Source organism: Heteronotia binoei, chromosome 1 (assembly GCF_032191835.1).
Source record: "Heteronotia binoei isolate CCM8104 ecotype False Entrance Well chromosome 1, APGP_CSIRO_Hbin_v1, whole genome shotgun sequence".
Classification (NCBI taxonomy): domain Eukaryota; kingdom Metazoa; phylum Chordata; class Lepidosauria; order Squamata; family Gekkonidae; genus Heteronotia; species Heteronotia binoei.
The window spans coordinates 29,439,512-29,464,336 of NC_083223.1; the positions used below are offsets into that span (position 1 = coordinate 29,439,512).

Consider the following 24,825-nt stretch of genomic DNA (forward strand, 5'->3'; position numbering starts at 1 on the left):
CTATTCACGGCTGCTGTATTGGCACCCAAACCAAATCAGAGAAATTGATTCGGCTCTATATGGCTCAAATACAGCTGAATCAGCTGTTTTTCAGGATTGTATTCGGTTCAACTAACTGAATGCACATCCCTAGTAACAATGCCAGGAATGAGATATGTCTTAATGGGATAATAATACAATGAAACAGGGATAAACAGTCCAAGAACTAGACACCTAAAAATGTAAAGAAGGTCACCACCAACCAGAACCCACTGAAATTTAAAAGGTAGAGCAGGCAGGCAGATAGATCTATATACTGCAGGGGTGGCCAATGGTAGCTCTCCAGATGTTTTTTTGCTAAATTATTATTGGTCAAAGGTTTTGAAGAGGGGGGAAGAAAACGAATCCAGTAGTGGTGCAGAGAAGAGTAATTAGACCAACGAAAAAGAATATGTTGTGCGGAATCAGGTTCCTTAAAGAAGCCGAAACCAACTCCTTATAAGGAATACCCTTATATCAAGACAGCTGAAGCCTTTCAAGACAATGCAAAAGAACAGTGGCAGCACAATATGTAAAATACAAAAATACAAAATATTGTGCAAAAACAAACTCTCTTGACTGGTGTATACAAAATTCTATTGTCATGAAATGAACAGCCTACAACAGTGGGCATGCATTCATACAGTATAAATAGACAACAAACAAAAGTCTCAAAACAATATTCCAAGGAGGACCCCACAGTCTCTGAGTTTTCCAAACTGAGTACTAAGACTCAATAATAAAGTTCCACAGGAGTCCCTCCGTTGCTTGTTGACTTCTGAAGGAAAAATTCTAGCCTTCACGCAAACCCCGGCTTTGATTGCGTTCCGCTGCTCCTGCAGCTTCCTCGTAAGTCAACTGAAACCTCCAGCCAAGTTGATTAAGCCGCAAATTAAGATACCAAAATGGGCATTTGAGAGAGAACTTGGCTGGAGGTTTCAGTTGACTTACGAGGAAGCTGCAGGAGCAGTGGAACGCAATCAAAGCCGAGGGACTCCTGTGGAACTTTATTATTGAGTCTTAGTACTCAGTTTGGAAAACTCAGAGACTGTGTGGGGTCCTCCTTGGAATATTGTTTTGAGACTTTTGTTTGTTGTCTATTTATACTGTATGAATGCATGCCCACTGTTGTAGGCTGTTCATTTCATGACAATAGAATTTTGTATACACCACTCAAGAGTGTTTGTTTTTGCACAATATTTTGTATTTCTGTATTTTTGAAGCCTTTCAAGACAGCTGAAGAGAAAAGATTAAATCTGGCAAGATGTAAAGGATTTGTCAGGTTGGAAAAATACTGTGCCATAGAATCTTGTGCAAGAGGCCAAAATAACATGGGAAGCAAACTCCAGAGCTACCAGACTTGATTATTTGGGTTTCAATTTCCCAGATCCTCCTTTGGACAATATGAAATATGGCCCTTTCATCAGAACTGGCCAGGGAATCTAGGTAAATTCTGATGGATTTAATTTTGGACACTATAAATTGTGACCATGTTGAGCTGTAAGAGTCTGCAGGAAGGAGAGCAATAAGTTTATTGGAAGGAGGACTAAAATGAAGACGAGGCCAATACTTTATAGCAGATGACCATGCCCACGATTTGATAAGATGCAGACCTATTTATTTTACTCTCAGCACAGAGAGTAAAATAAATGACAGAATTAAGTAGACCAAGAATCCTGTGCAGGAAGATAGCATTAATGTTTTCAACTTCTTTAAGAGAAATTCTGGATCCACACAGGGATCCCATACAACAGATGTGAGATAACTGTGGCCTGGAAAATTCACAGAGCAGCCAGAACGAATTGGTTACCTCTTAGATGGAAAAAATAAGTTATAGCCACAATCCCTGGCCAAATTAAGAGAATGTTCCCGATGGGAGCCTCATTTTAGGTTGTACTGAAACAAAACACTAAGGTATCTAAACGATTTGACCTGTTCAATTTTTCTGGCCTCTATTCTCCAGCTAAAATACTTTCAAGATTTAGAAGAGACCAATATTTTTATCTTGTCAAAATTAACAGAAAGGAAGTTTGTCTGCAGTAACTATTGAGAATCACAGTAGGCCAACCCTAGTAAAAGAAAGAATCATTGCATTGTCAGTGCATAATAAAACAGGGACCAAAAAAAATGTTCAATTTGGGCGGGTGGCCATCAGAGTTCCCTGAGTTAGTGTGAGCTCTGGCTCACAAATTTTTGTCTTAGCCAGGGCCTTTTTTGTAGGAAAAGCCCAGTAGGAACTTATTTTCATATTAGCCCAGTAGGAACTCATTTTCATATTAGGCCACACTCCCTAACATCACCATTATTTAACATAGGACATTTTTGTAGGAAAAGCCCAGCAGAAGTTCATTTGCATATTAGGCTACACCCCTGATGCCAAACCAGCCTGCGCTCCTGCTCAAAAAAAGCCCTGGTCTTAGCTCACAAAAAATGGCCCCAGAGCAAACAAATTTATGCAGTAAGTCACAACTTTAATGCTAGTAGCTCACAAAGCAGAATTTCTGCTCACAAGACTCCACAGCTTAGAGGGAACATAGGTGGCCATCTATTTTAGCTAAGAAAGAAGGTAGATCTGAGAGAAATAAATTAAAGGGGGGGGGGGGGCAGGACACATCCTTGTCACAGAAAATGTGTAAGAGACCCTCTCTTCCATTGAATTTAACCTGGCAGGCGTTTCCTGAATGTAATTTGGGAAGCAAAAACAAAAGACGATGTCAATGCCCAGTTTGTGCAGTTTTTCCCATAATAGGGGCCTGTTAATGGAATCAAAAGCTTTATGAAGGTCAATAAAAGCTGCATAGAGCTTTCCGCCTGGGTAGGGAAGATATTTCTCAACTAGAAAGGCTAGAATGGAACAATGATCCAGGGTGGTATGATTTGCCATAAAACCAATTTGTTCTTTGCCTGGTAAGTTATGCTCGGACATTCATTCAGGTAATTTTTTAAGATGTTTAGCATAAAGCTTTCCTAGAATGAATAATAGGTCTATAAGGGGACTATTATAGAATTCAATTAGGAGTCAGGGAGAATGCCATACTTATCAATCAATGTAAAAAGATGGGCAGGAGAATTAGACCACCATTCAATATTGGCCTTCAAAAGCTCTGCTGGAATACCATCTGGACCTGGGGCCTTATTAGGTTTGAGAGAATTAATAAGCTCACTAACTTCTTCATGAGTAACCGAAGGCCAGTCAGGTACAACTGATGACACTGAGAAGGCATTAATCGAAACGGTTGAGGCTGGATCATTAAACAGATCAATGTAACAGGCACTCCATTTCCTTGCTGGAATATTACAAGGAGATTGACATGTATGTTTTGTCTCCTGTGTTGAGCATTCTTTTGGACTTGGTCCAATAAATTTACTGGGGGGGGGGGGGTGGAATCCTAAATTGGGGTGGCCAAACTGAGTCAGAAGCCACATGCGGCTCTTTCACACATACTATGTGGCTCCTGGAGATCAAGGTGGAGCTTATTGCAGGCTTTCTCTCAAGTAAGCATGCTTAGCATCGAGACCTCAGTCAGTCTCTGTGTGCTGTCCCATAGGAAAGTAACTATTTCTGCCATGTGTGAAGCAGGGAAGGATGGGAAAATAGACAAGCTTGCAAGCCCTTCTTCTCCACCACAGAAGTCACCTGGAGATCTAGAGAGGGGGGAAAGAGCCCAGGAGCAGAGAGAGCCATTGAAAAGAGGGACAGAATTAAAGAGGGTGGCGCAAGATTTCATAGGTTTTGTAGGAGCTCTCAAAGCAAAGAGAATGTAAGGTTTTGCTAGGGTATTACTCAGGTAGACTTCTCATGCAGAGGCAGAAAAAGTTTATTTGAACTGAGTCAACAAAAAAAACTTCTTAGTACAGGCTTGTACATGTTGACGAGACTGAGGTCTTGCCAGAACTAAAGTAAAATGTAGATACAAATTAAAGTAAATTATGTAGATACGAATTAACTGTCACATAATTTCCTACTCAACCTGTTCCTGCTAGAACCATCTGAATTCAGTTCCCAGGCTCTGATGTTTCCCTTCAGCCAAGGTTGTAGACACATCTTGAGTTCAGGTTGCCTCTGTCTCATTGGAGACAAGATTAGAAATCCAGCAGTCGCTTTTGCTTTTGAGCACGCTTACACATAATAGTCCATTAACAGTATAACACTTTAAAATAGTCAAGAGAGTAAAATAAGCTGTTAATCCATCTGGTGGTTAATGCCAAGTGAAATTAAACCAATAACTGAATACATGGTGATGGTTATATGGCTAAATATATAAAACAGTGAGTAACAGCAAGTAATGCCAATAATGCAGGAATAACTCAAAACAACTGACACAGGGCAGCGCATTGTCAGGACTAGAGAGGTACAATTTCCAGAAATTCTGTAGCTTGGAAAAAAACGGAAATTTTCGGAAAAAATGAAAAAAAAAATACTACATCAGCACTTTTTTTCCCTTTTCCAGATTGAAAGTCATTCTTTTTGGACAATTTTACTTGGCATGAAATGATCACAACTAGCATATTAAAAATATAGTGCATCCAAACAATTATTACAAAAAGAATTTATTTTTTAATAATATTTATTTGTAATTGTAACAAATGGAGCAATAATCTCCTAACTGTTTACTAGTTTATGTGGGACAAAAAAACCTCCAGAAAACATTTTTTTAAAAATCCAGAAGTAACAATTATTCATATTTCCTCTCCACAGTATTAAATAAAAATAAAAAAACCCATTATCATAAAAAGAACTGAAGAGGGGGGAAGTGTATAGAACGGCGTGTGGGACTAAGTTTCAATGAATGGGCATGAAATTTAAATAGAATCATTTCCTGAGCTGTAATTATCAGTATGTTTCAGTCTCTGCTACTCTGATGTATCTGTGATTTTCACAGTTATTATGGACTTCTAAAAACTGAAGGTTTGCCCGGATTGAACTACCCTTTCACATGTCAGCTTATTTCTTGATTTAGTGTGAGTGTTTCCAAACATAGACCAGATTCTTTCACATGCTGCAGAAGCTGGGTGGAATCTGAAGGTGAGAAGCAAGAGGAGTCAGAGGCTGTGTTGTGCAAAGATCTTGTCACCATGTTGCAGGAGGAATATGTTTAGCAGAATCCCATATTGCATTCCTGGACCAAATCCCTGAAGATGTTCTATATTCTGCAACATTTGAAAGTACTTTCCCAACATCAAGTCCTAAATGTGATGCTTGTTTTGTAATCCAGGCAAATGCAGCAGCAGTGCTATCATCACTTATATTTCCATCTTTGAATCTTGGATCCAGCAGATTTGCAGCAGCATGAATTGGATGGCAACAAAATTCTTCCCTTTTTAAATAAAATCTTTCATAGAATCAGAGTTGGAAGGGACCTCTAGGGTCATTTAGTCCAACCCCCTGCACAATGCAGGAAACGCACAAACACCTTCCCCTAAATTCACAGGATCTTCATTGCTGTCAGATGGCCATCTAGCCTCTGTTTAAAAACCTCCAAGGAAGGAGAGTCCACCACCTCCCAAGAAAGCCTGTTCCACTGAGGAATCGCTCTAATGGTCAGGAAGTTTTTCCTAATGTTGAGCCAGAAACTCTTTTGATTTAATTTCAACCCATTGGTTCTGGTCTTACCTTCTGGGGCCACAGAAAACAATTCCACACCATCCTCTAAATGACAGCCCTTCAAATACTTGAAGATGGTGATCATATCACCTCTCAGCCGCCTCCTCTCCAGGCTAAACATCCCCAGCTCCTTCAGCCTTTCCTTATAGGACTTGGTCTCCAGACCCCTCACCATCTTTGTCACTGTCTTCTGGACCCGTTCCGACTTTAAGATCCTTCTTAAAATGTGGTGCCCAAAACTGAACACACTACTCCACGTGAGGTCTTACCAGAGTAGAGTAAAGCGATACCATCACTTCACGTGATATGGACACTATACTTCTGTTGATACAGCCCAAAATTACATTTGCCTTTTTAGTCACCGCATCACACTGCTGACTCATGTTCAGCATATGATCCACTAAGACCCCTAGATCCTTTTCACACATACTACTGCTAAGACAAGCCTCCCCCATCCTATAACCATGCATTGGATTTTTCCTACTTAAATGCAGCAGAACTTCACATTTATCCCTGTTAAAATTCATTTTATTGGTTTTAGCCCAGTTTTCCAGCCTGTCAAGGTCATCCTGTATCCTGCTTCTGTCTTCTGTGTTTGCAACCCCTCCCAATTTAGTATCATCTGCAAATTTAATAAGCATTCCCTCTATTCCTTCATCCAAATCATTAAGAAGTTGAACAAAACAGGTCCCAGGACAGATCCTTGAGGCACTCCACTTGTCACTCCTCTCCAAGAGGATGAGGAACCATTCACAAGCACTCTCTGGATGCGATCTGTCAATCAGTTACAGATCCACCTAACAGTAACACATTTTACCAACTTGTCAACAAGGATAGTATATGGAACCTTATCAAAAGCCTTACTGAAATCAAGATAAACGATGTCTACAGCATTCCCCTGATCCAGTAAGGTAGTCACTTTCTCAAAAAAAGATATCAGGTTAGTCTGACATGACTTGTTTTTGAGAAAACCATGCTGGCTCTTAGTAATCACATCCATTCTGGGATAGAGTCTCGGGGAAAAGGTTAGCTATGGGCCCAGCAAAAATACAGGCTGTGCTGGATTGGGAGCCCCCTAAAAACTCGTAAACAGCTATAATCTTTCATCAGATTTGCGAACTTTTATAGGGGATTTATTCAGGGGTTCGTCAATATCATGCTACTGCTAACCGACCTCCTGAAAACAAAGGGGAGGGGTCCAGAGACAAAGCGTCCCGGAGCCAAATACCTGGACGAGCAAATGCCAGGACGCTTTTAATCGCTTGAAAAGACTATTTAATTCACCCCGATGAGCAAAAGCGTTTTGTGGTGCAATGCGACGTCAGTGACATCGCTGTGGGGGGAATTCTCCTGCAATTAGATGATGAAGGGGCCCTGAGATCTTGTGCGTACATATCTAGAAAATTCTCCCCTGACCAGCAAACTGGTCGTATGGGACAAAGAAGCCTTTGCAGTAATATTTGCCTTAGAAACATGGAGATCATGGTTAGAGGGGGCGAGGGGACTTCACACTAAAACACATCCCAGGAACGAAAAACTTTCTGGAGGATACGCTATCCTGCATAACAGTCGAAAGGAAGCAGTCATTGACTCTCTAATCTCCCCTTCCCACTTAAGCAGGGAGGTCACCACTCGATCACAAAAGCTCTGTCAAGAGACTGATAATCAATGGGGAATCAAACTTAAATTGGAAGTAGAAAAAGAAGGGGAGGCTAAGCCCCAGGGAGTTGAACAAGGGGAAGGCGGTTTCTGGTACAAAGACGGCAAACTATATGTCCCAGAGATCCTACGCCAAGAGGTGTTACAGGCTTGCCACGATAGTAAAACAGCAGGCCACTTTGGCTATGTGAAAACTTTACACCTCATTAATAAGACAGTTCTGGTGGCCATTCATGAAACGGGACATTTCGGAATACGTGGCCTCTTGTCCGGTCTGCTTAATGGCCGAAAGTGGGGGGGGGGGAACCACCCAGACTGCTCCAACCGTTAGAATCCCCCGCAAAGCCGTGGCCGATGGTGTCTCTAGACTTCATCGTAGAATTACCAACATCACAAGGGAAAACCATAATCTTTGTAGTAGTGGACACCTTCTCGAAACAAGCACATTTCATCCCTTGTTCCAAACTGCCCAGAGCTAAAAAGCTAGCGCACCTATTCTTTCAACACGTGGTTCAACTACACTCATTCCCAGAGGAGGTCATTAGCGACAGGGGCGTTCAGTTCGTTGCCGACTTCTGGAGGGAGTTTTGCAAGCTAGCGGGCATCTAACAGGGACTAAGTTCTGCATACCACCCACAGACTGACAGACAAGACAGAACGCATGAACGCGGTGCTTGAACAGTACTTAAGATGCTTCATTAACCACCAACCATCAAATTGGGTAGAACTACTCCCCTTCGTGGAGTATAGATACAATAATAGTGTGCACAGCTCCACTAAAACCACTCCTTTCCTGGTGGTAAATGGCTATGAAGGGAAACCCTTCCATCCTTACCAGGAGGGAAGGTACTGGACAGCCCCTCTTCATTGGAACAATGGTGGGATAACTTGGGGAAACGTACAGGAAAACCTGGAAGCAGCTAAAGAGATTTATAAAAGACATTATGACAAATCCCACTCCCCCACTTGGGACTTTAAAGTGGGGAATACTGTATTTCTGTCAACAAATAACTTACCAATCACTCAAACTTCAAAGAAACTGGCATATAAATTTATTGGTCCCTTCCGGATGAAAAGGATTATAAACAAAGTGACTGTAGAGCTGGAATTACCTAAAATGTTTAGTAAGGTTCATCCCATTTTCCATTGCAGTTTACTCAAGGAAGACCCTGGGTCGATGTGTTGGCATCCCCAACAACCAGCCCCGGACCCGATCCCAGTAGGGAACCAGAACCATCACGAGGTGGAGGAGATCCTCGGCGCTAAAATAAAACGGGGGGTGTTGCATTTTCTAATCCACTGGAAACATTTCCCGAAATCACATGATGAATGAGTTTCTCACTATAATGGAGAGGCCCCAGCCCGGATCAAACAATTTTATGCTAAGTTTCCCAAAAAACCCTGGAGGAGGGCCTATGGGGGGCAGTATGTCAAGCACTGTGTTTTCAGAAAGATATAATGGCTGAAGTATCGTCAAGTAATGGCGCTGTGTACCAGTCATTTCCAACTCCCCTTTTTCTCATGTCCCTGTAGCCATCTGGCAGAGGATGTTTAACGGAATTGACTTGTTTTCTTTTAGTACCTACACTCCCCCCTAATATCCCAGGCCTCTACAGGTCTTATCTTGGTCACAGGTTGGCATTAGAAGGCTATTGCTAGGTATAGGAAAATTACTACTTTGCCCTTTGAACTCAGAATTCCAGACGTGTCTGTATCTATACAGCTTGCTGTATCCCTGTTTTCTTTAGTCATCTCAAAGACAGTGTCTCATCTGCAACATGGAATTTGAATAAAGTAACTTTGATTCAAAACAAAGGACTCTATGCTTGAACTACCTGTGCTTGACAATTTGCTAGGGGTTTTGATGGGGTCTAGACTGCAAGTGTTCTCTTGTGGAAGGGTTTAGTAGGGTTTTATTATATTGTGTTAAGATTTTAGTTTGAAATTGTGAGCTGCAAGGAAAGGGTAGAGTACAAATACTACAAATATTTTAAAAGATAAATAAGTAAACCATGTCGGAATTTTGGTGTGTTAGATGAGGTCAGCTGGAGCTAGATTGCTAAGAAATTCCTCTTCTGTAGTGGTGCTGTTGATGGGTTCTGGTGGCACTGGGTTTTAAAAAAATCTCTATAGTTCATAGTCCCATTTATAGAAACCTATAGTAGAACTGCACCTTATATGTCTGTGTTGTCATTTTCAGTATTTTATTTATTTATGTTATTTATAGTCTGCCTTTCTCACTGGGAACTTCAGGAGGATTACATAGAATAAATCAATGCAATCAACATGCCAGAGGTGAAGCACAGCATAAATATAAACATGGCATATTAAACTAGAAGAAAAATTACATAGCAGGAACCTACTTAACAGCAACAAATAGTACAAACTATACACAGTGGCAAAGTCTTTACCTCAAGCTTCTCCCTCTGAGGTGGAGGCCATCTCTGTAGGTTATTCCCATCCATCCTTAAGGGAGACAGGAAATACTTTTTTCTACTTCCTGTTGGCGCCTTCAGAATGACCCACCCTTCAGTTCTTTTCCTGCTTCTTCAGAGAGATCAGCTTAGATCAGGCCTTACCGTTCTAACTCTTAAACTCTAGATTTTTCTTACATATTTTCCCTCATAACTATCTTTATATACTTCCTTTAACTCCTTCACTGTTTTGCCTTATATTCTAACTCATTTTTGTAAAGACTAACAAATAAAATCCCTATTGCTTCTGGACAAAATCATGTGTCTGCTGATCTCCTGCTTAGACAGTCTAGTGGGCCAGGCTTCATTCCAGACCACTGCAGCATTCCCTTCGTTCCTACCAGTTGTCCATCATGGGAAAGAAGATTTTTCATCTCTGGATTCCTGTATCCATCAGATCCAGTCTTCTCTAGCAGGTGAAGGTCAGCAGTCTTTGACAGGGCAAGGTATTCTACGCTCAGGTCTATGGGGAGTTCTTCACAGCTACGAGCCCTCAACATTGGGGAGCTATCCTGAACAATGTTCTCGTACAGTGTCAGTGGACTCTCGAAGAATAGAGTTTTCCCATCAACTTCTAGAACTCAGGTTCATCCAGCCGGCTCTGAATTACTTCAGGTTGGATCCAGCCCATCAGCCTGTCTTTGTCCGGATGGACAACATCGCTACCAAGACATGTCTGTACCATACATCTAAGGGACACTGCTCTGGGAGGTCCCACAGAGATGGCCTCCACCTCAGAGGGAGAATGACCACTGGTACCACCGTGAAGGGTCCTTCTCCTCTGAGGTCAGAAGGCCATCTCAGCCCTCCCATCATCATCGACATTTCTGTTTCTATGTGCTCTTCTCTTCTTTTTACCTTTCTACCCTGTATCTCACCAGGTACTGTTATATGGCCATTAATGTTCTTGTTTAGTACATTTTCTTTAACAGAATTAGAGTATTACTTGAATTACGGTTACCGCTTTCAGAGTCCCAGAACTGAAGGATGGGTCATTCCGAAGGCACCACCAGGAAGTAGAAAAAAAGTATTTCTTGCCTCCCTGAAGGATGGATGGGAATAACCCACAGAGATGGCCTCCTGACCTCAGAGAAGAAGGACCCTTCTTGGTAAGTACCAATGGTCATTCTTCCTGAACCCTATTATTAGAATGCATACCTATTTCCTGTGCATAAAGCCGTCTTTAATAATTGAACTTCGCAAAGCATGTGGAATCCATATATCTGACTTTTTTCTCATTGCAAGAATTGGTATTTTAAAACTGAAGACTATTTAGGAGAAGAGTGGCCGAACCTGGGGCCTGGAGTCCCTCTGCCCCCGTGACAGGCTTTCTTGCTTCTGGTTTAGCCCCAGACCGATACTCACGTCCCCCCTTTCCTCCCTTTTGCTGCTGTTGATGGAGAGCCACTCTCTTCATTATGGTTTCGACTTCACCAGCTAGTTGTATCCATCCCACCAGGTTGGTTGATTGAGTTTGCTGGAGGGGTCGATCCAGCACACTCACGTTCAATCCCCTTTGAAATTGCTCAATTTTCATCTGTTCGTGCCACACTCTTACTTTTGTGGCATTGGCTCAGAAGTCTGCTGTGTACTCTCTCATCAATCGGGACCCTTGCTCCATGTCTCTTAGGGCAGTCAATGCTCTGGTTTCTTGGAGTCTTCATATTGTATCAGTGTGGCCCTCAAGAATGCCATCACCGTGTCTAGTTCAAGGCTGTGAGTCTCGTAGAGGCTCACATACCATCTCTTGGCCGCTCCTTCCAGCTTGGATCCCAGATAGTCCACTCTGCTAAACTTGTCTGGGAAGGTGTGACCCCAATAATGCATAAAGCTGTTAGGTTGTATGGTGAAGTATTCTACTTCTTATGGGTCACCATCGAAGGTGGCAGCCAGCTCCCGACCCCTCCCATAATCCACCGGACGGGTGGGAGGTTGTTGTGGTGGGGGTAGCTGAGGTGGAGGCGGCGGCGGCTGCTGTGGTTGTTGTGGCACTGGTTGCCCTCTGAGTGGGGCCGGGGGATGTAGTGCCTGGTCAATCCTTGTCCTCATCTCACGATCATGAAGTCATAGTTCACCCGCATCTCGTCTCTTATATCCTGGGCAATTTCCAACATCTGGAATCTTATGAGTTGGAAGAAGTCCTTTGGGTCAGGGTCTTGGTCTTCTCCCTTGTCCTCGGGGATCGGGTCCATGCCTTGATCCTCTCTGCCATCACCTCTGCTGGCTTCCGAGGTTTCCGGATTTCCCTCTTCTGACCGTGCTCTCAAGGGGGAAAGTTTCAGGATCGCTTCTCAGTGCTTTGGCCTCGAGTCTATCAGTGTGCTTGATCGGCGCAGACCCCAATCTTTAGGAGTGATAAATAGTTGCTGTATGTGCAGCAGGGAGCCTCTCCCGACCTGCCTCCTGGCGTCTAGGATGTGCCACAGAGGAGGCCTGGGTCCTGCTCCGGATCTCCGCCTGCCAGAGTGTCCGGGTCTGTGGAGCTTCTCTGTTGTCTGGACCTTCATCAGCCATGGCTTAAAAAGTTTCCAAATTCGGTTAAGACCCCACAAAAGAGTCTTCTCAAAATGTCAAGCACAGGCAGTTCAAGAATAGAGTCCTTGGTTTTGAATCAAAGTTACTTCTTTATTAAAACTCCATGTTGCAGATAAGACACTGTCTTTGAGAAGACTAAAGAAAATAAGGATACAGCAAGCTATATAGATACAAACAGACACGTCTGGAATTCTGAGTTCAAAGGGCAAAGCAGTAATTTTCCTATACCTAGCAATAGCCTTCTAACGCCAGCCCATGACCAAAATAAGACCTGTAGAGGCCTGGGATATTAGGGGGGAGTTTAGGTACTAAAACAAAGCAAGTCAATTCCGTTAGATAAACATCCTCTGCCAGATGGCTACAGGGATGTGAGAAAAAGTGGGGTTGGACATGACTGGTACCCAAGAGCCATTACTTGACAATACTTCAGCCATTATATCTTTCTGACACCATAGTGCTTGACACAAATAAAACAACCTTACAGCATCTCCTGAAAATGTCTAAACACTCTTCAAAGAACTATAGCATTAGAACTAGAGAACTCTCATCCACTCCTAAGATACTATTACCAGGTCAATATATTAGTTTCTTGTAAATTAGATGGCACTCTGCACTTTCAGACCCAGGGTTGATTTATTTAAAAAGGTAAAGGTGCAAGCACCAGTCGTTTCTGACTCTGGGGTAACACTTTCACAATGTTTTCATGGCACACTTTTTATGGGGTGGTTTGCCTTTGCCTTCCCCACTCATCTACGCTTTCCCCCCAGAAAGCTGGGTACTCATTTTACTGACCTTGGAATGATGAAAGGCTGAGTCAACCTTGAGCTGGCTACCTGAACCCAGCTTCCGCCAGGATTAAACTCAGGTTGTGAGCAGAGAGCTTGAACTACAGCACAACAGGTTTACCATTCTGCGCCATGGGCTCTAGTCAATATTTACATTGTTTTAAATTACTTCTAAAGCGTGGCTGGAGGAAATCCTGACCAGATTTAAGCTTAACTTCAGCTTTGAGTAAGGTTGTTGTCCTCACAACGGACTCAGGACCAAGGCAAGCAACATGGCATATGCCGGTTTACAAAGCAGCAGGCCAGGGCTGAAGAGGTCTTACTGAGCTATTCCTGATCTGTTGGGTATACCTGTCCTTGAACTAGGTCAAAGAGATAGCACTCAAAAAGTTTTGAGCCCACCCTTCAATATGTTTCTGTGTAGCTCAAACACATACAACCCTGAAGAAATCCAGTATTTCCATGGCTTGATACCTTGATGAACAGATGGAGGAAAAAAGAAAGAAGCGGGGATGAGGGTGCCCAGCTATGATGGAACCGTTGCTGTTATCAACCAGAGGCCTGGCGGAACATTTCTGCCTTATAAATCCTGCAGAACTGCATTAAGTCATGCAAGGGTCCTAGTGGTCCTTTCAGCGTGCCCTTTAGTAACCCTTGGGACCTAGACTTGCCATTCCCTTTTCTCAAATGCTGCTTCTTTCTGGGATACCCACAGACTCCACACTTTGCCCCTGCTTTTATAGTGCTGTGAGATGTGATACTGATGGGTTTTTACACTAACATATGCCCATTCTACTCTTCTCTACTAATTGCTATAAATACACCAAGAGATAGCATGGAGAGGGAAAAGACTATATTATGCAAATTATGATCAGGCTTCATGTTCAATCATGGTTTTGGGTCATTATTGCCCCACCTACTTTTTGTGCATGCCTTCCAGGCTACATCAAGATTTTAATATTAATCTAATCTTAGAATGCTTTTTAATTACAATGATTAATTTTATCAATGCTTGATTTATAATATGTATGTACGTATAGTATGTATTGTTTTAATTGTTGAAGTACCTGTGTTGTGAGCCGCCCTGAGCCTGCTTCGGCGGGGAGGGCGAGATACAAATTAAATATTATTATTACTCACTGTCCCTATTTCCACTCATGAGGACTAATCTCCTAAACCTGTTCTACTAGCAACAGTAATTTCCTTCAGCAAGGAGCCCTCTCCTGATGCAGACAGTTCTACTGCCAGCAGAATATATTGCCTTTTTCTCCAGAAGACATAAGCTTAAAAAGCAGTACAGCTGTCCTTCTATGCCTACTGCACCTAAACTGAATTTTTCAGGTCAGCTAACCAAAATTCTATCACACAGCATCTCAGTAAAATAATGCAATTATAGATCACAGCAGAGTATAGCAAGCCACTTACCAAAATGAACCATTTATTGATAAATCATTATCATCACTGGGGGGAAAAATGAATCTGCTCAATTTGAACTTTACTACAAACATGCATGTTACTACTTTTATAAAACAATGCATTTTTAGAAAATTGAGACTTCTCTGTGAAAACACAAGTAGTGAGCATTTTTGTGGGTCAAAAATGACTACTCTCATTAGATCCAAGAAGACTTTGACTTTGTTTTGGTTTTAGGTCTTATAATAATATTATGGATAATTATATAGAATCCAGTCCACCGTAATACTGAAACATCTAACATATACATGAAATCAGTTTTAATACACAGTTGTTTATGCTTGAACTGTGAATGGCCCAGAGCTAAATGGCAGAGGATTTGCTTTATGTATACACACCTGGCACCGTATGACAAGAAGCCCAAGACTGTGAAGAGCTGCTGCTAGTCAGGAGAGATAATGCTGGACTACATGTACCCCATAATATTTTAATGATTACAGTCACCAATAGGTTATCATTAGGGGTGTGATGGGGGCTTTGTTGCAGTACATTTTGAATTTGAATAACAAAACAGGTTTTAGGTATACTGATTTAAAGATGTATGTGCTGTAGATAAAGAACTGTTCCTTGTTCCCTTCTGGGTTTTATTAATACATTTTAAAAGACTGGATTGATATATTAAGGTATCTATGCTACTGAACCTATTGGCTACTTCCTTGTCATGAACATCTGCGTTATGAGCAGATCTAATATAACTTACATTTAGGAAAGAATACTAAAAAGTATTATATTAATTTCATATACTGCAGAAATTTCATTCCCGCCCCACAGCAAAAATAGCTAACTAGAATATCTGATCAGAAAAGATTCAAAGCAGATTTGCTGAGAATTAATGAGGGGTGCTTGTAAAAGACATATATTGTGATGGAATACTCTGTGGGGTAATCGTTGAGGGAAAAATGAAGTTTGAATCTGCCCAATTTGAACAGTATCACACACATGCATGTTACTACTTTTATAAGACAATGCATTAATTTTTTTTAGAAAATTGAATCTTCTCTGTGAAAACACAAGTAGTAGGAATTTTTTGTTCTCTGTAGCACCTATTTAGAATGCAAACACTGGTAATTTTCCTCAAGGTTTAAAAGATGTAACCTTGTATCAAAGAGGGAAGAAAAAACAGCTGATTTTAAAAAGTTTTGAAGAAGCAAATTGGAAGTTTTATTAACAGAACAACTCTAAAGGAATGTGTAAATCGTGTAAATCGATTATTGTGAACAGTGCTACAGATTATTTAACTGCAAATGCAGGTATAAGAAATCAGAGGTTAGCTGATTAGAGAAGCATCATGGAAGGAGATGGGTGATGATCTATTACATGTTTAGTAAAACTATGTGTTGTGCAGGAGGGGCACAGGTTGATCCTGTCATTAAAAGATTAAAATTTCACAGAAGAGTTACAAAACTGGAAGGATCAAACTGGAACAAAGGTCATTTACACTTACATGCCCATGCCATGTAACACAGGAGTAAGAAACTCCTCTATAGATTACTCTGGACTTTCTTTAGGCAAACCACATTTAGTTCAGTGGCTTTGATCGATCATTCATACAGATTTTGTGTTCAGACTCAATTATGGTTCAGGGGAGCTGTTTATAGGGCTGGGTCTGATTTTGAACATTAACCTGAAAAGTTTCATATGTCCCTTTGAGAAAATGCCTCTAGATTTTAAGTCTAGAGACAATCTCAAAACACCTCAGGAAAACTGAGCACTTGCAAGAAGGTTGGGGGGGACTTCTACAAGAGAGTTGAAGAAGATCATATCAGAATGGAATCAATTGCTCTTGTGTAGAACAATGTGAGAGAGCAAACCAGGAAGCATTGGCCTGTGTGACAAGATTAGCCACTGCCTGGTCATGCCTTTTGGAATGTTGTGCCTTAAGGGAATGGGTCATCAGATTTTTGGTTTCCTATGGTCACTACACAGTCATATACACATACAAAGTAATGAGATTTAATGTGTACACAAATGTGTGTATACAAATATTACACATACAAAGTAATGAAACCAACTGTTGGTAAACAACCCAGCCCAAGGAACATTGGCTTCAGACAGGGTGCACCCTCTGCAGTCCCCATTTTAAACTAAAAGGCAGGCAATAGCAGTATATAGCTTTCTAGCCACATTCATGGTAACTGGGCTCCAAAATGATTAACCTTGGACACAAGGGAAGTTAGGAGGTAGCCAGATTCAAACTGCTGGGCAATGAAACAAAGCTGCCCCCCCCCCCCATTCTGGATGGGGAAATTGTCCTAGTCAGCAAATGGAGCCCTAACAAATATAAGTAGGTAAGCTGCTGGCACTCAGGTCTGCCTCCTTCACTAGATCCAGGTTTGAGTGTATTTTCTAAAAGTCAGAGAAATAGAAAACAAAGAAACTATAAACATTGCAATAAAAATAGGGCAAGATTTTACCTAGACATTTCGTTGTTGTTCTGTCACACAGTTGAGTTCAACTCTGCGACCCCATGGACAAAGTCACGCTGGGCCCTTCTGCCTTCCACCATTCTCTGAAGTCTGCTCAAATTCGTGTTAGTCTCATCAGTAACACTATCCAGCCATCTACCTAGACATACGGGGCCTGTATACTAAAACTTAGTGTAACTGCATACTAAGCAAAGTATGACGCCTTCCTCCAATTTGTGACTTTTCTACTGGAGGAAGAAGACTGGAGGATAGGATACTACCCAAAGCATAAACATTAATACCACAAATAAAAAGAAGTCATGCTGCTAAAGGAAGAGGTCAGAAGTGTATAACCAGGGGTGGCCAATGGTAGCTCTCGAGATGTTTTTTTGCCTACAACTCCCATCAGCCCCAGCTGGCATGGCCAATGGCTGGGGCTGATGGGAGTTGTAGGCAAAAACATCTCGAGAGCTACCGTTGGTCACCCCTGGATACCCTTTATAACTACCTAATTGCTATGCTATGTGAGCAGAAGTATAAACAGTAACTTTTCACCTCTGCCTGCTTTATGACCCTAAGGTTGTATATCCATAGATCAGTGGATCCCCAGATTAACATGGGGATCAAAGAAGGGTAAGTTGCTGTGCAAAGGGAGAAACAGTGAAAACATCTCAGGAAAACTGAGCATTTGCAAGAAAGATGCAACGAGAAGTACGTACCAGAAGCAGAAAGCGAACTTTGAAACCAGGTCAAAAATAAATAACAGGTTACAGAAACAAATTTGGATATTTCACTAAATTCTAACACAAAACTCTTCCCAACTATTTAATCAAACTAATAGACAAGCTGCAATACCTGTACATAAAAATGAGCTTAAAATAACACCAATACTGAAAATGCACCAGCCCATTTATATATATGTAAAATATGTATTTTTCAAATAATATGTATTCTTCAAAAGGGCTGCTGCTTATAAACTAGTTTAAGCTTGCCGAAAGTTTGGTTGAAACAAAGAGTTCAACCATACTTGGAGAACAAAGGGGAGGGAATAGCCATGAAGTAGGGTTACTATATTTTGAAAAGCAAAAAGAGGACATATTTCCCAATTGACCATTTCAAGCGGTCACTATGACAAATTTTATTTATACCCCTACTATGTAAACTGCAATAATTTAAACTGCAATATTCCTAACTTTCCAATCCAAAAAGAGAACATTTTCATTTTTTTTAAAAAAGCCCAAAAGAGGGTGGACACACAAAAAGAGTGGACATCTGGTAACTCTATATAAATGTTATACAACCAGATCATTTGTTATGATGAAACCATCATGCATAGCATGCACAAGTGGATTCAGCCTTCACATTTTCCTTCTAGCTTGCTCTTCACACTAACAGGAGAATCTTGGTGGAATGCAACAATTATCAAAACAATCTTAACACAGCAAAAATGGAACATGAGAAGTTAGCACCACTACACCAAACTCTTCTTGCTTTAAATATGATGCTGCCTGCAATCATTCTGAAATACCAATTCTAATTGAATGCTTTACCTATATAAAGTCACCTGTCCTGACCCCTTTTGTACTTCAAGTGCACATACAACCACTAAATCCGATTTCCACAGATAACACCACACTTCATAAGCTTCAACTAAAGACAAAACAGCTTAAAACAAGCTGTATGACAACTGTATACCAATAAGGCCTGACTTGTTGCCTCCTGATGGCTATCAAAGTTTACCATCCAGTAATCCATGGCAACCCCTGAATTTTCATATCTGCAACTAAAGACAGTGTTTGGGATCCAGACAGCTTGACTGTATATGACTTATGTATGCAGAGTGCTTGCATGTACGAAGTAGAGAGAAGCTGATGCTTGCGCACCAGAGAGGAGAGTTCGTTTACTACCAAGCTAATGTCTCTGTGCAGAATAACTTCTTCCACTAACAGGGCAAACATTTCAACTCCCAGTGCACTGCATACACCTGAACTTCTGAACAATTCATATTTCCTAGCTTCTCCACTAGGAGCAGAGTACAACCAATGGAAATTCAGATTTTTCTTGTGTGCGGTTCAAGGATCACAAATACAGTACAGCAGGGCAGGAAAAGTTGCTTATACATCCCCTTTTCTCATTCCCTAGAAGATGAATTAAGTGCTATATACAGAAAACAACCACAACTGATTTTTAAATATAACAAATTGCTAGTGAATAATTTCATCGCAAAGCAAGCTCTCCCTGCCCACCTTTCTCCCCAAAGGAGGAGCCTCAGCCAATGGAGAAAATAGAGGTTTTGCTCTGTAGCTCCTGAGCGATTGAGCAAGCCTGGCAAAAAGTTGTGCTGCAGAAGGAAGCAAGAGAAAGGGAGAGGGAAGCAGATGACAACCAGTTGTTGGGGGGGCCTGATAGAAGCCCCCCCAAGGTTGCATGTTTGACACCCCTGCTCTAGACTGATCCTGCATTGAGCAGGGTGTTGACCTGTATGGCCCCCTTCCAACTCTATGATTCATAAAGGCTGCTGACTATTAAACATCTGCCCCATCTTCCCAAGTTTCCACAGGGCCTGAAAAACTGAGTTATTTCGACAGGCCTTTGGTACCTAAACCGAGAGAGGACTGCCACTGTACACCACTGAGAAATTGTGATCACTATGGGATCACTATTAGTAAAGGACGATCCCGCCTAGGTTGTTGCTGAACAGCACCATAAAATGTTTTAATTGTATTTATTGTTTGAAGTTATTTGAACTAATTGTCAGCCGCCCTGAGTCCGCTTGCGGAGAGGGCAGGATAAAAATTCAAGGTAATAAATAAATAAATAAGTTCTGAATTTCACAGGATGGTTTGGAGTCCATCAAAAACAATGAAAGCCAAGATTCAGATGATACTGAGAAGGCTGCCTGAATTTCTCTTCTCAGCTCTTTTGAACTTAAAAGAGGAGGAGAAAGCCAGGGTCTTTCTTGCTGTCTCAGCATGAAGTAGAAGATCCTGCCTGCCTAGAAGACTTGAGGAAGGATCTCCTATTGTGTTTTGGGAAAACAGAGGGAGGTGGTCATCACAAAGATTTGAGATTGTCCCTAGCTACCAGAAAAACATACCTATCTCCAGCTACTGTTCTCTATGGATTTAATAAGTCACACCTATTTTAATTAAAAGGTAAATGGAAACAGTCCCACATAGATAAACATTATGGGAGGAAAAGTCCCATTTCTTTGGCATAAAAGGGATACATCATTATAACAAAAAGGCAGCATAGAGAGTCCATCTATGATCTCAAGACAGACAATCAAGCCAAGCAAGCTATAACACATGTCATAATGAAGGCAAGATAGCTCAGTCACTGGCATTACAGGGCCAAGGAGAGACGCCCCACCAAAGCAGCCTGCATTCTTTGACTCCAAATAAATTGTCTCTATGGGAAGGCAATGAAAAATGCCAGCTTCTCACGGAAAAATAAAAAGGAACAAAGGAAGACTACACATCAAAGGGTGACAGTGATAATACAGCCCTTTATATATTTTGAACTCACTCTTGCTACATACACTTAATGTTATCTCAGTCTTCACCCAATAATTGTTGGTAACTCACCCATGAGAACAGACGGAACTGGGCCCAGCTAAAGGTTATGAATGGGTGGCCAAAAGGGCAGGTCTTGGAGAACAGTCTAGGCCTAGTTCCCAACAAAGGATCCCAAACTTGTGCGGATTATGGCACTTCAGATTGCAAATATTAGATCTGCGTGTCACAAGACAGAATGCCCCTCCATATTAGACAGAGAAAAAGGAGCCAGAAAGTAGAGGAGCCTTAGTCCGTGGCAAGGCTCATACAATCCTGGTTTCATACTGTGCCCCAAACAATACTACAATGCAATCCTATTCAAAGTTATTGTTTGCTAGAGCCCACCAATTTCAATGATCTTGTTTCCACTTAAGGCTACAAGATTCTGTTCACATACCTGAATACTTAACATACTTTTAGAACATGTGTCCCCACCACTTTGGGGACGCGGGACTTAGATAGGAAAGGTCCTGGCCTAGCCTCAGTCCCGTTCCATGTGGGGATTATATAATTATATTTCCCTCACCCCAAAACAGCCGGTCGTAGCCTGAATGGACTCGTTGAATTGTGTCCAGTGAGACCTAGTCCTTTGAAATAATGAGGTTTTTTTTTAAAAAAAAAAAAGAGCGGGGGGGGGGATATCGAGTCGCTGCCACCTCGGTCGGCCCTTCCGCTTACCCGCGCGCCGCCTCGAGGCTCTTGATGAGCTTCTTGATCTTCCAGATCTCCACGTTCCTGTCGGCAGCGCTGGGATCGTCCGCCATCTTCTCCCTCCTCCTCCTCCTCCTCCACCACCGCCCCTCCTGCGGCTGCAGTAAGCCAGCAAGGCCGCCGCACAGAAAAGAAAAAGCCCATTAACGAGAGAGAGAGAGCGCCACCGGGCCTGGGCTTCTCTCCGCTACCTCAGGCGGGGTTGCGAGCCCTTCAGCCGCCATCCCTTCCCTCCCTTTCGCCAACCAACTGGCATCCCGTGAGGCGGGCAAGCCAGGCAAGGAAAGGCTCGCCCGCGCTCTCCCTTCTTTCTTTCGTCCCCTCCTCACCTCAGGCTTGGCCGCCGCCTCCCGCTCTCCGGCTCCCCTTCCCGGACAGCAGCGCAGGGGCTCCTCGCGACGGCACTTGTGACGTCGTTAACCGGCTTCTTCCTTCCTTCCTTCCCCCTCCGCCTCTCCTGCTCTGCCCCCTCCCTCTCGCGTTTTCCCTCTCCTCTCCTCCGCGATGCATGTGTTGCAATCACCTCACATGGGGCTTCTGATATCACTTCCGGTTCTTTTTTTATTTTATTAAAAGAGGAGCAGCCACAACCTGCGTCACTTTCCGGCCACTTATCTTTCTCTCATTGGTTACGGTCACTTGCTCCATTGGCCAACTTCCTCCTTCCCCGAGAGAAGACAAGAAATGTGGCACCCATGGCACGGCGGGAGTTGTAGTTTCTGCTCGTCCAGGGTCACTCAGGGCGGATGTGCAGGATCTCGCGTTGTCGTGCCCTGAGTGGCGCGAGTTGCGTCAGGTCGCGTCCGCTTTAAAAGAGACACACACACCTTTTTTGGGAATGCCTGCGGATCCCATGAGTCAGAGTTCCGTAGGGTGGGGTGATGCTCGATCGAGTAGGGAGTGGGCTCGCGCTATGCAGTTGCAGAGTGAAATTGTGTCAAATTACGCAGCTAGAGTTTAGGTGCGATCCTAGCCGCTCAGAAGCAAATCCTCTGGGAATTCTATGTAATTTAATCCCTAATGAGTATAGTTAGTTGCAAACTGGGGACCTTCCAAATTTTCTGTCACTCGAACAAATTATGCATAGCGTGATGCTGAGCCGGCCCAATTGTTATAATTCGTTGAAGTTGTTCTGAGAATGTTGCCAACCTGGGGCCTGGAGATCTCATGGAATTTCGCCTGATTTCCAGACAACGCAGATCAGATCCCCTGGAGAAAATGGCCACTTTGGAAAGTGAATACTGAGGGTCCTCTTTTCCCCAAATCTTCAGGAATTCCCAACCCAGAGATGGCAACAGTAGCTCAACCTAACCTACCTTGAAAGGGTGTTGTAAGGATAAGAACAGATAAAGAACTGTTTTGGGTCCTCTTTAGGGAGAAAAGCAGTGAACAAACAAAATATATTATCTTGTGTATTCTGACTGGCAGTTCTTCAGGAGCTCTGACAGAACCACTGCTGACTTCACCTTTGTGTACATCAACAATTGCTGGATAGTTACCGAAATGGTACTAGAGCAGCAATTCTCAACTTGTGTATGAAGTTGCAATGCTTTATAACAGAGCTTTAGCATGGTACTTTTAAAGGCATATGGGAGAGGCAGGTGGGATGCTAGGATAAATCAATGTGTGGTTAGATTTAAGTCCAGTCGCACCTTAAGAGACAAGCAAGATTTCCAGGGTATAAGTTATCAAGACGTAGAATGTGTAAATGGAATGGCAGGCAAAAAATTTTATGGGATGAGAGAGCTTCTTGGAGATGCTTTATAGAAAGGGAAATTCACATCAACAACTGCCAGGAATCCAAGTGCAGATATGTCCTAAAACAATAGCTCAGCATGGCTCCTATGAATATTTGTTGAGACCTTGTGTATGCCACTTCCTGATAAAAGATTCACAATCACCAATGTTTGGACTGACTGTAACAACTTTTATAGATTATTAATCCACATAAATTATCCATAACTTTAAAACTGTATTTTCAGTTACAGCAGACTCCTGTTTACTGGCTCTTTGGTATCTCTTGCTCTGAATATTGACATGACACCCCGCCTCCTTCCTCCTAAGTAGAATTTGGATGAAGTATAGTGCAAAATATGTACCCTCTCAGTCCCACCCACCTCACAGGGTGTTTGTTGGGGGAGAAGATACAGGAGATTGTAAACCGCTCTGAGTCTCTGATTCAGAGAAGGGCGGGGTATAAATCTGCAATTCTTCTTCAAAATATTTTTAATGATCATTTAATTCAACATGCAACAGTACCATTCAATCAGCAGTGTATATATGCCAACTAAATAAAGTTCCGATAACAGGATTTTCCCAATCGTACTATAGCCTGCTTGTCAGAAGCCATGTTTTGTCCCCTACCATATTTTCTTCTCTTGCTAATGTTCCTGGACTTCGGGAGTGAGGGGGAGGCTGGGCTGTATTGTGTTGCATGTAATGTCTTTGGACTGTGAATGATGTCTGTGGAGAGAGCTGTGAATACTATCCTGTGAAATTTTTCCTCTTCCTAACTCATCTGGACCCAAAGGAGGAAAGCGATCTTAGAGATAAGACTGTGTGATCTTCCTGCCCTGTCTCTTGGCATGTTTATGTTAATGGGATCTGGGAGAGGAGAAACCCTCACCTTGGGGCAATTTAGGGGTGATAGTATTATGTGCCTTTATTCCTAGCAATGCCTTTCAGAAGGAGATCCTGTACTCGTAGCATATCAATAAACCTATCCCCATATGGTGGAAGTATATATGAATGTTACTTGGCAAACCTCACACTGCTGCATTTCCCCAAAATCCAGTTCCGGGGGTGGTTTACAGTAGAGAAAGTGGGAAGCAGCAGTTGAAACTATTTAGTGCATTTTAAAAAGCCTGAAGTATGAACCATTTACCAATGAGCTTTCAACCCACACTACAGTGCTATCGAAATGCAATGCCTTCCTATCCAGCTGGAAAGATGGTAAATGTTATATTTATTTATATTTTTGGCCTTTATATTTTTAGACATAAAAATGCTTTGGAAGGTCCAGATTGTTTCATCTGCAGTCCATCTGAGCATTTCAGACTTCACAATTGCATTTGGAGGAAGACACTACCTCCAAATCCAGATGACAGTAAAGAGGTATGCTTTGAGGCAATTTTATACACAATTTAAAGGCTTCGGAGACATTAAGTGGGACTCATTGACATGCAAATATATAGCCAAGAGATAATCAGGGAAATATAGCCACCAGCGAGCCTGCAGCAAACGTGGACTATTGCACCCTTCTTAAATCTTCGTTCGCGAAGCCAAGCCGAGAGAGAGACAGTCAAGGGGACATTCCACTCCCCACTCCCTTCTCTGTAACATACAAGTTAAAGCAAACATTTGGCAGCAGCGTCTTGGAAGTCATACCTTTTCAGAAATGAATAAATTCTATCTGGAGAGTGATTCTCCCCACCTACTTCATCTAACAGCCTCATGCAGAGGAGAAAGCTAAACCTGCTCATGTACTGGGAGTAGTCTTTTTTTAGGAGAAAGATAGCCCCTACATCTAACAACATCTAAACTAAAAAATCTAGAATAACATTAACTGACTGCTTCCTATTACTGCTTTTGTAAAGAAAAAGC

The 24,825-nt window shown here is 42.2% G+C and overlaps 1 protein-coding gene across 2 annotated transcripts in view; it reads right to left on the reverse strand.

The window, feature by feature from the left end:
- ETF1 (eukaryotic translation termination factor 1) overlaps positions 1 to 21,779 on the reverse strand; it is a 79,478-nt gene extending 57,699 nt beyond the window's left edge. Inside the window, exons 1-2 of one of the 2 annotated variants that reach the window (XM_060232860.1) lie at positions 21,552 to 21,779; positions 21,190 to 21,320 (exon numbers count right to left, since the gene is read on the reverse strand). In XM_060232860.1, coding sequence (XP_060088843.1) covers positions 21,190 to 21,275 — 86 coding nt within the window. In that variant the 5' untranslated portion in view covers positions 21,276 to 21,320; positions 21,552 to 21,779. The remainder of the gene's footprint in view (positions 1 to 21,189; positions 21,321 to 21,551) is intronic. The other variant, XM_060232869.1, reaches the window with a different exon arrangement.
- Between the last annotated feature and the right edge of the window lie 3,046 nt (positions 21,780 to 24,825).